General features: G+C 44.0%; 1 protein-coding gene across 1 annotated transcript in view; it reads left to right on the top strand.

Annotated features, from left to right (window-relative positions):
* Cfap61 (cilia and flagella associated protein 61) overlaps positions 1–11,909 on the top strand; it is a 256,849-nt gene that overhangs the window by 30,926 nt on the left and 214,014 nt on the right. The window contains exon 8 of the mRNA XM_055602635.1: positions 8,095–8,254. Within this exon, the coding sequence (XP_055458610.1) occupies positions 8,095–8,254 (160 nt within the window). The remainder of the gene's footprint in view (positions 1–8,094; positions 8,255–11,909) is intronic.

The following is an 11,909-nucleotide window of genomic DNA, read 5'->3' as shown; positions in this document are numbered from 1 at the left end:
CTATCTATCTATCTATCTATCTATCTATCTATCTATCTATCTATCTATCATCTACCCTATCTGTTTTTTATCTGTCTCTCTTTCCCTTTTATCCTCTCTCTGTCTCCATCCCTCCATGGACTTGTCTATATATTTACCTAGAATCATATGAAAGTAAGTTGCAGCTATAATCCTTCACTCAGGTCAAATACCTGTTTCTTTTCTAAAAACCAGGGTATTTCCCTGTGTAACTTTTAACTACAGTACGGTGACCAAAGACTAGCAATCCCACTCTCATCCGCAGACTGTAATCACACTTCATTGGTTGTTCCAACAGTGTTTTTTTACGGAAAAGAAGTCCAGATCATTTGTTGTGTTCAGTGTCCTGTCTTCAGTCTTTTAAAATTGGAAACAGCTCCCTAACCCCTCATTATTTTTTCCAAAACAGTGATGTTTTCAACCAACACAGGACAGTTATTTTGTAGAGTCTTTCAATTTACATTTGCCAATGTTCCCTCATGATTTGATCCATACTATATATTATTAAATTTAGTTGAATTTTAGTGAGAAGTCTAAAACTTACAAACAATTGGAGTTTCTAGTTTTTCTAAGTAAGTGAGTGTAGGCCTGGTCTTTGGGGAACAAAAGATGAACCCACATCCTTTGATTTGGAACTGGGAAACCCCAAGGGCCATGTTTCTCAAGAAACTGAGGAGAGAGATAGCCAGCTATCCTTAGTATGATCAGCCCAACTGGAGGCCCAGGGTAGCTAGTGTGAGCACACCCAGGAATCTTATAACCCCTCCTCACTCTGTCCTCACCTCTGGAGACAGTCACAAGGACACACCTCCCTTGCCTGCACACCTCAGCTACCTGCCTGCTGAAGTAGGGTATTGATGGAGTCTCCTGTGGTAGGGAGAAACTGGCTGTAATTGAGACTTTGGTATATGAGAGACTATGTGGGTTTGGTTTTTATCAACTTGACGTAAACCCAAACTGGAGTTATCTGGGAAGAAGGAAACTTAATTGAGGAATTGTCTCCATTAGATTGGCCTATGGCTATGTCTGTGGGTCTTTTTCTTGGTTGGTGATTGATGTGAGAGGGCCCATTCCACTGTGGTGATGTCACCCCTGGACAGGTGGTCCTGGGTTATCTAAAAAGCAAAGCAGAAGGACAATCCAGTAAGCATCATTCCACCATGGTCTCTGCTTCAGTGTCTGACTGAGCTCCCCTCTGTGATTGTAACCTATCAGCCAGATCAACCATTTCTACCAACTCCCCCAAGTTGCTTTGGTTAGTGCTTTCTAGGACGGATGTTTAGGGAGTATATGGTGACAGGATGGAGGCCCAGGACGGCAGTATAAGAAAAGTGTCTGGAAGCAATGGTCCTCAAGCTTGAGCTTGCCGGGAAGTCCTCCTTGGGCTGAGGAAGCCCTGGTGACCGGACCCCACACAGGCATGTCTGACCTAGCAGAGCTGGTCCAGGGAGGCGGGGGCTGCCTCCCTTTCAGTGCAGGGTGATGTTGCTGCAAGAGGGACTTGCATTTTATATTAAGGGATTGGACATTTTTCCCGTTGTCCCTGGTGTAGTGTCACCCACATCTAGGGTAGATCTTGCACCCACTATAACTGCACAGCTCAACTTATAGTGAGGGCTGGTTGGCCAGGGAGGAGAAATGATGAGGAAGAACCTGAATGAATTTCTGGGCTTATCATTTGCATGGGCCCGTGAGGTGGCTTAGAGGATAAGGACACTTGCCCCTAGGTCTAGCGACCCGAGTTGAATCCCAGAAATCCATGCGAAGGTGGACGGAGAGAACCTGCTCCACAAAGCTGTTCTTTGAGCTCTGTATGTGCATCTTGGAAAATGCATCCCACCTCCCTCTCTCACACACATACACACACATACACATGCTACAGTAAATAAAAAATATTTAAAACCTCCTTAAAAATAACAATTAGCAAACAGGAATGAATAGAGCCTTTGGATCCCCACCCATCATCCTGTTCATTATTAGAATCATAATTATATTTTTGTTTTCAAATAGATATTTGAGTTTGGTGTTAAAAAGAGATTTTTGTGCCAGTTGATTGAAAAGCATTAAAAGAATGGAATTTGCAGTTTTGTTTCTGGGCGATATTTTTTGGGATTCAGTCTTCATACATTCATTTCTCATTTGTTGAAACTGTGAGACCTCTTGAAGAACATTACTTTTCTTGAAGCTTGCAATCAAATCTTCTCAGTAATAAGATGAGCAGTTTGAGGCTTGCTTCCTCATCAGGCTTCACAGACTTGGTGACTGTGAGACTCTCCCGGGGCATTCAGACCTTGTGCCAACTTCATGTCAGCATCACAGTTCTTACAATGATAAATAAGAGACAGATACTCTAAATTAGACTTGGGCAAAGAATTTGATTGACATCCCTCCCAAAAAAGACACAGAAGTCATCAGCGGGTGCATGAAAAGAGGTCATTCGCTATCTTAAGATGTCTGTTTCGTTAGTCACTTGGGAAATGTAAGTCAAAAGCACAGTGAAGCCAGCCATGATGGTGCACACCCACAATCCTTTTACACAGAAGACTGAGGCAGGAGGGTCGCAAGTACAAAACCAGTCTAGGCAGGCTACTCTGTTTCAACAACAACAAAAACTGCAGTGAGGTATTTTTACTCCTAGTAAGATGGTGGTAGCAATAACATCAATAATAATTATAATAACAACAACAATAGGAAAATAATGAAAGCTTTGCTTTAAAATTCAAGGACATTCTGAGGTGGACTGTCCTTTGTGACAAGAGATTTATTAGAAAAGTTATTAATGTCATAGTCAGACAGACAGACAGATAGCAACATGGTGGGGGCTCTGGGGAGAGGTCAGGTCCATGGTAGCATACAGGGATCCCTTCTTTTAGATTTCAGAGTGGGGATGAGTGGGGAGGACATTGAAAAGTTCCTCTTTTTGACCTGAAGTTGGCCATTTTGTTGGAGTATCCAGGTAGTGATAAGAGTTAAAGAATTGTCAGGTGAGTGGGGTCCTTGGAAGGAGGAGGACAAGAATCTACAGAAACAAGTTGCTGTGTGGAAACCAAATTACTTAAGTTTCTGGACTTGTTTAACCCAAATGGAGGATCCCTAGCTAGCAAGTGACCAGTGCTAAGAAGGGTGTAGGGAACACATTTCCACGAAGGCACTCACAGCAAAATTATTTATAATATCCCAAAGATGAAAACAACCCGAATGTATATCTGCTGATGAATGGCTGAACAAAATATGGTATATTACTGTTAAGTAGAATATTATTAGGAAATAAAAAGGCAATGTAGCAGTGACATATGTCACAATGCATTTGAAAACATTCCATAAAGAAGTCAGACATACACATATTATATAATAACATATATATGTTATTATATAATATTATATATATATATATATGAAAGCCCAGATTAGGCAAGTCTTATGTGGCTCTCCACACAAGAAGTTAGGAGCTACGGACGGGAAAGGCTGGGTTTTCTTTGGGTGGGTATAAAATCTATGGATTACATAGTAGCTACACAATTTTATGGCGTACTAAAAACCACTGAATTGTATTGTTTGTGAAAAGTTAGTGTGTAGTGATGAATTATACCAATTTTTAAAAATTCTGGTGTCCAAGAAAAACTTGGACCAATTCAATCCAACCTTTGAGGGAAGGACCCAGTTTGTTTGTTTGTTTGTTTGTTTTAGTAAGTGTGTGTGTTTTATGTGAGATGGGATCTGGGGCTGGAGAGATGGCTCAGCTGTTAAAGGCTGAACTCAGCAGCAAAACATCCAGATGTGATCATTTCCCAAGATGCTCTCCCAACTCCTAGGCATAAGCCAGTCTCCTGCCTCGGTTTACCAGGTAGTTCAGAGTATAGGTGTGTGGTGTCTCTGTCTGCATCACTAAATGTTTAAAGCTTCCCACATGATTTTTGGTGTGTGGTCTGGTTACTGGCTCTCTTCACCCACTTGATAATGAAATACTCTGGTGAAGGTGGAATGAGACACATATGGGCATGCATTTCTGAAGTTGGGAACTGGCCCCCAAAAATAAAATCTGAGAAATTACATTGAAAAGATTATAATTTAATTTTTTTATGTTTAGATTTTTGACTTGTCCTTCAAAGACTTTTGCTTTCACATGTTCTCAGTCAGTCTCTAGCTCTAGGCTAATGACAAAAGGAAGGGTCAGGAAGCATTTGGGCCTAAGCAGCACCATTTTGAAAAACGGGATTTTTACACAACAATTGAAAACTGCAGGGAACAAATCATTTAGAGCCTGAATTAGGACTTCTGATCTTCCTGTCCAATCTGTGTCCTGTTTAATCCAGCCTTTGCTTATCGAAGTTTTTTAGTTCTCTGACTTTATTAAGGGCATTAGTGCCACCCCAAGTCACTTGAGGAAGGATCTACAGCAGCTGTGGTGACCTCTGCCTTGTTCTTTTTCATGGTCTATCTCTTTTACTTTCCATGTGTGAACATTGAAGCAAACAAAGCCACAGGTTGGAAATGGCAGGGCTGACCCTGTGAGGTTGGTGTCCCTAAGGAGGTAAGGGAGTCTAGCCCAGTCTTCTCCAAAGCTGCCTCAAACACCAGAAGCCTTAATTCTCTAGAGAGAGGAGACCATAGATCTCAGTCAAGGGCAAGGGCAGAGACAGGGCCTGGCTGGGAACAGGAACCTGGCAGAGCCACATCTTGTGGCTGAGGCCTTTCAGGGTTCATGTTAAATATTGGTCCTACCCTCCCACCACCACCTCCTACCTGCCATCCTGGACATGTCTCCTTAGTGGTCCTGGGGCAAAGGTATGTTGGAGCCAACTTGGTCTAGCTTGAGAGGGCCGGTTGTGAAATCCTTAGGAACTTTGCAAGCTATTGGTGAACATGGCCATCATCAGAACCTTATACAGGTGGGGAGGTAGGTCAGTGGGCATATAAACCGTATAAGCCCATATATATCTGCCATATGAGCTCAGAATGGTGGCATTCTGTAATCCCAAGCACTTGGGGGGCAAAGACAGGAGGATCAAAGGTTCAAGGTCACCCACAGTACATAGCCAGTTCAAGGCCAGTCTAGACGACATGTGACCCTGCCTCCAAAAACAAACGAAAAAGGCCACTTGTATAAAGCTGCAGTGTAAGGAGCTATAGTAAAGAGTGTTTAAGGACGGCAATTGCTTTCTTTTAGCATTCTATAGCCCTTGGGATTTTGTCTGTGATCTTATTTAGTGGACATAGTAGTTACTAGCATGCAACCACACATCTCTTCCCAACTTTCCTACTCCATATTATGACATCAATGGGCAACTTGAAACTACCACATTGACAGTACTTTACCGTTGGCAAGCACTACACATCTGGGCATTTCTTCCCAACAATGAATCGGCATTTGCCAACATACCATGCCTGGGGCCGCCACAAGTGACAAGAAATAACAGGACAAAGCGCATCAAATGTGCCTCTTCCCAGCCCAGGGCAGGACAGGTTTAGGCTGTTCGTGTAGACTTCTTGAGAGCTTGGCTTGAGTTAGGAAAAAGACTGTTGGCTTGTTAAAGAGCTGTTGGCGGTGAGGACTTTCTTTGTCCTATTTGCTACTGTGGAGGAGTTTTGAACTGTGGCTTTGCTGCAGGTTCCTTGTCATAACTGTATTTTGACATCTGGTGTTTACTCCAAGCTCAGATTTCAAGGAAGGGCAGTTGGAGGCCAAGGTGGCTCCTAGAGACAGATGGGCAGAGCGTCTGTTTTGGCATCATCCAGGGCACAGGCAGCAGTGGTCCGAGAAAGCACCACTGACCTGCAGGCAAGAGAGAGCCTGCCAGGTTAGCCGTGCCCTTGGCACTAAGAGAAGGGGATGGAAGCCAGGAACGGTCACAACGAGGACAAAAACCCTCAGTGTGAAATGTGGTCACCCAAAAGGGATGCCTGACTGTGGCCTTGAGGGTAGCGTTACCAATGTTGAAGCACACACATATCTTCGAGCTAGACCTACCTGTGAAGGCAGGGCAAGCTCACGGATGGCTTTCCAGCGGCCCAAGCCCTCTCTGTGGCATCACGTAGACTCACAGGATCGACAAGAAGAGCAAAGCCTCTAGTTTTGTGTGCTAGCGTGAGAAGACTTGGATAGCAAGAAACTGCTCTGTCCGCCGAACAATGACAGCAACCAGTGCCTTTGCCCTGTGGGAGGGACACGCACACCAACATGCCACGGCTAGTCCCACAGATGGATATTTCCGAACAGTGTACCTCAAGGCAGTCATTTGAAAGAAATCCAAAGAACAGAGCAGGCCTGTCCACTCTCCGTCCTTGCTCGGCTGCCATCTCTGATTGTGGGCGTTTGTAAGTTGTTACAACCCTAGCCGAGTGATGGGACTATAACAGGTTGTGGAATTGGAGGATGCTAAATCTCTGTTCCTAATGGCAAAACATGTTTTTCTCATTTTCATCAGAATGTGTGATCCATGCCATTTGAAATCAAATCCCCAACACAATAAGCCATTAGTGTAATAGCTCATTACTAACCGCGGTCTTATAAATAATACATTCTTATCATGCACATGCGGCTCGCCACAAAGCCAGCAAAAGGTATTTCAGGCCATGGAAGTTTTGCTGCGCCAGCACTGCTGTAGATTAGAAGGACATCTCCATGTGAACCAAGATGGATGCCAATTTTCCCTGCCGGGAGTGAGGCTGGCCGTCTCTTTCTGCACATATGGTAGATGGATTGGTTAATCAGCGTCTGCTGGGTCTTGGGCCTGAAATTATAGAGAAGCCAGACAACTGGAGCTCCGAAGCCTTTGTTCAGGAGCGCAAACAAGACAAACAATTACTTGTTATTTGGGAAAAAAATTAAAATGTTTATTTTGGACTTTCATTAAAGTGTCAGTGGCTTTATATAACAGCTGTGTAAATCAGGCTTTTATAGCAGGTATCATTCGGGGAGGGGTCCAGTAACGAAAAGAATGTGCAAGGAAAATTCAGTAAAAAAAAAAAAAAGACTTCTTGAAAATAAAGGGCATCTCACCTTTGTTTTTCAAGCACACAGAGGTGACTTGGAGAAATAGTTTGCTGTCTGTCTTTTCCTTCATCATCAAAACATCCTTGCCACTTGCTTCCCTGTTTTAGGATGTTAAAGGGTCTAGCATTCGTGGGGAGGTGCTGACTTTTTGGGAGTGGGTAATGCACGGTGCTGGTGAGTGTACATTCTGAATAGAATGGCTATGCCAGTCAGTCACTCGCTCAGCTTCCCGGGAGCCTATGTTCCTCCTCAAAGATTTCAAGACTCGTAGATTAAAATCACAGCAAGGATGACCAGAGCTTCAGTACCCGGTGTCGCAGTGTGCTGAGACTGATTTGTCTGCAGATCAGTGCAGACTCACTGAGCTGTTTTCCACCAAGCAACCTTTCTGCACTTCTCCCCCCCTCGGGCCAACCAAATGTTGAATAAGTGAATTCAAGAGGTAGAGAAGAGTTTCTCCCTGTGAAGGAGCCCCGAATTTGTGACTGTTCTCTAAGTTGGGGTTCATCTGATGGGTTCTGGAACAGCCCACTTTACTAAGAGCTGTGCATGGTGTGTGGGGAAGGGCAGGGTGGAGCAGAGTGCCTGGAAGATCAGGGCTTAGGAATGAATAAAAACAAAAGCAAGTAAACAAACCCACCAGCCCCCTACACATACACACACACACACACACACACACACACACACACACACACACTACATGCAACAGAACCAAACACCAACCCCACTGCCTAGCGGAGTGTAATATGTGCTGGAGGGTGAGGGTGCAGGTGAGGAGTGGCTCAGAAAGAGTTCAAGGGTAGCATTCCAGTAGTGCGTCCTTAAGAACACTCTGGCCCCTCCCTTAAGTTACTTCCCAGTCTTTAAGATCATCCGCAGTAGTCTCTTGTTGGACATGCCTTTGAACATGTTGCTTATTCCACGCATTGTATTGGACGCCGGAGCTGCTTGAAGACTTTTCTACCCTTAAGTAACTCACACTGTCCCCCAGGCTACCAGCAGGCCACACGCTAAGAGCCTGTGACAGTGTCCCAGTGGTCATCACCTGAAGTCTGACAGGCCACTGTGTTCCTCTGTTCCAGGTGGATGGCAAAGCCGTGGGGTTCATGAGTGTGTGCTCCAGTGTGAACTTGCAGCTGCTGCATGAATGCTTTGACCTGGGCACTTTCCATGGATTCTGCATGCCACATCCTGGTGATCTTCTGGAACCATCGAAAGAGTCGAGTATTGAGGAAAGTCAAGGTACAGTAGCTATCCCGGGACACAGCAGAACATTTGGTATCTGTCTTACACACAGCTGTGCTATTTATTAGCTGACGGGGCAGCTTAAGTCCCCTTCTGTCCCATTGATGGAGTAAATGGCTATTCAGATCTTTGTGCAATGTGCAAGGTCCGGAAACAAACCTGCACAGCTATAATTAGACACGGTTTAATGAAAGCTAAAGGTTCCCAAATTTAGAATGTTGGCTTGTAGAATGGTCATCGCTATGTAACTTATAGTGAGATAATTGCTAGCATTTTATATCTTTTTTTCTTTTTCAGTTCTCAGGATTAAGCTCAGAGCTTTATATATCGGATAAGAGCTCTACCTCTGAGCTATATTCCCAGTGCCGCTTTAGTGTCTCCTCTCTCTCTCTTTCTGTCTCACGTACACACACGTGAATATTTGCCAAAATTTAATAAAAACTTCAAGAATTCAAGGGGCTAGGGAAATATCTTACTGGCAGGCCACTGGGACAAGGCTCCCTGGGATCACTCCCCAGTCCTTGAAAGAAAAGAACATAATTAAGCATTTAAAAAATAAATTTGAAGGCTCTCTATACTTTTAAACTTAGATCTTTGCAATCAGTGCCTCTGTGGTTGTGTTTTTGGCAAATCCTCTGTAGTATGAGTCTGTAGCAAAGTGCTCAGTTTTAACTTGTACAACTGACTCCTAGCTATATGAAATAACATCAGTTTTCCTTTAATTTTTTTTTTATTTATGTGTTAGTGTTTGTGTCTGTGCTGGTATATGCTGTGTGTGTGTGTACACAAGAATGCTGTTTGATGAATTGTTTTTTTTTTTTTTCTGTTTTCTGTGGTACCCTTATTTTAAAAAAACCCAAACAAACAACAACATAAAATAGATTGAAAGGGTATAATCACCTCCTGAAGCTGAGTCCTCCCGGTGCACTGTATAACAATGGTGTTCCTTATATAGAATGAATAGAAAATTCCTGTCTCAGAATTTTTTTCATTAATTAATTCAATTTTCATCTTGATCATGTACCCCTCCCTCATCTCCTCCCAGTCCCACCCTCCTCCTGTATCCCCTCTCCCCTATTCTTCAGAATAAGGGAGCCCCGCTACCCAGACACCCCAGATCATCTGTTCCCATGAGGACGGAGTTCCTCTTCCTCCCCTGTGGCCTGGTAGGGAAGTCCCATCAGGGGGAAGTGATTAAAAAGCAGGCAACATAGCCCATGTCAGAGCTATCCCCACTCCCCTGACTAGAGGCCCACAGGAAGTCCTAGATGCCCATCGGGCTTATCTTCTGTGCATTGTAGTATGTCTATCCTGTACTATAGGACTAAAATTCACTTATAAGTGAGTATATACCATGTGTGTATTTCTGGGTCTGGGGTACCTCACTCAGGATGATCTTTTCTAGTTCCAGCCATTTGCCTGCAAATTTCATGATTTCCTTATTTTTAATGGCTGAGTAGTATTCCATTGTATAGATGTACTACAGTTTCTTTATCCATTCTTCAGTTGTTTCCAGTATCTGGCTGTTATGAATAGAGCTTATGTGAACATGGTTGAACAAATGTCCTTGTTGTATGGTGGAGCGTCTTTTGAGTATATGCCCAAGAATGGTATAACTGGGTCCTGAGGTATGGCTATTCCCACTTTTCTGAGAATGTGCTAGATTGATTTCCAAAGTGGTTGTACAAGTTTACAGAAATTTAACCACAGGAGAGGAAGAGAGTCAAAGTTAAGCAGAGTTCAGGGCCTGAAGCTACACATTATCTGTTGTGTCTCTGTCTAGCAGAAGTCTACAGAGACAAGAAAGCCAGGTGGCTGGCTCTCATTCCCTCCCGCAGTGGATTTCTTGAAAACATTTTCTTGAGGACAGGGCAGGAAGTGAAGGAAGTAAGGAAACTTGTTAGCTTTTACAGGGTGTTTATTTTGAAAATTAGTTTTCTGTTCACTGACACAAAGATGAAATTTTTGGTGAAACGGTCACCAGGGAGCGTCCCATTGTAGACTTGAGATACCTCAGGGCTGGAGTCATAGGTCCTCAGCAGCTCACTATATCCAAGCAGAGTCATCAGCAAATTCCACTGCTGTCTTTTCACGGCATCAACAGAGGAGGCTCCAGAGAAGACTGGAAACAAGCTGTGGCTTATTTGGGTTTTTGGTTTTCTGATGAAAGTCTCAAGTTAAATAAAATACATTTTCTCAAAAACATGAAGTAAAATTTGTGCTTTAAAGGAGCACACATCATTGGGCCTCATATTTTAATATTTTGTAGTTTGCCTGGTGATTGGTCTAGTTGCTTCTCTTATGCTTTTATAAAGCAAGAAAAAGGTTGATTTGGTTTACACTTCCAGGTCATGATCCAGTAAAGAGAGAAGTCATGGCAGGGACCCAAGGAAGGAACTGAAGCAGAAACCGTGGGGGAATGCTGCTTACCAGCTTGTTCACTAGTGCTCAGATAGCTTTATTACAATTTATTCATTTTCTACCCCAGCTGTAGCTCCCTCCCAGGTACCCTACTTATCCCACCCCCCTCCCTCTTCTTCTCCCATGCCCCTCCCCTAGTCACTGATAGGGGAGGTCTTCCTTCCCTTTCCTCTGACCCTAGTCTCATCAGGAGTGGCTGTATTGTCTTCCTATATAGCCTGGTAAGGCTGCTTCCCCCTCAGGAATAGGTGATCAAAGAGCCAGCCACTGAGTTCATGTCAGAGATAGCTCCTGTTCCCCTTACTATGGAACTCACTTGGAGACTTAGCTGCCCTGGGCTACACCTGAGCAGGGGTTCTAGGTTATCTCCATGCATGGTCCTTGGGTTGGAGCATCAGTCTCAGAAAAGACCCCTGTGCCAGATTATTTTGTTTCTGTTGCTCTTCTTGTGGAGCTCCAGTCCCCTCCAGGTCTTCCTCTCAGGCAGCTTTCTTACATATGGAAGACTGACTTGTCTAGGGATGGTGCCACCCACAGTGGACTGGCCCTGTCACATCAGTCACCAACCAGGACAACTGAGGGTTCCTCTTCCCAGGTGACTCTGGGTTGTGTCAAGTTAACAATAAAAACAATCATTTCAAAGGAATTTCATGTGCATCACCTCATTCTATCCTCATGGCTTGATGCTAGGGAGTTAGGGCAGGTTTTATCTCCATTTCATCTCTGCCCATCTTGTCCGAGGTTTATAAATCTCATCAGGAACTGTCTCAGAGGCTCAGTCCAGTCTCTTACCTAGCCTGTCTGTATCTGTTGAAAGTGACAGTCTGGGTGAGCTGATCTTCTCTTTTTTTTGGGGGGGGTTGGTTGTCCAACTCACAGTCTTATGCATGGCAGGTAAGTAATCTACCTCTGAGCCACACTCTCAGCCCAACATCATCTGTTTCTTATTCACAGCTTTTTAAATGGTGGGTCAAAACTCCAGTGGGGTCTGAATATAGGGGTTACAAAAAATTGGCAACAGTCACAGGTTTGTCAATGCATAGTGACCAAAAAGCAATTCACAATCAGTTTTGCAATGAATCCAAGATGTTTCTGGTGGTGCTCAACCTCGTCGTATCATGTGACCTGGTTCTGGACACACAACGTGGACAGTTTACACTGTCACATCACGCCGTGCCCAGGGTTGCTTCCTGAGGATGTTGGGAATTGTAGCATTTTGCTGTACACATAA

This window comes from Psammomys obesus, unplaced genomic scaffold, assembly GCF_907164565.1.
Source record: "Psammomys obesus unplaced genomic scaffold, mPsaObe1.curated_primary_1811, whole genome shotgun sequence".
Taxonomy (NCBI): Eukaryota; Metazoa; Chordata; class Mammalia; order Rodentia; family Muridae; genus Psammomys; species Psammomys obesus.
Note: the sequence above shows the minus strand (reverse complement) of the source record. Positions and strands in the feature narration are given on the sequence as shown.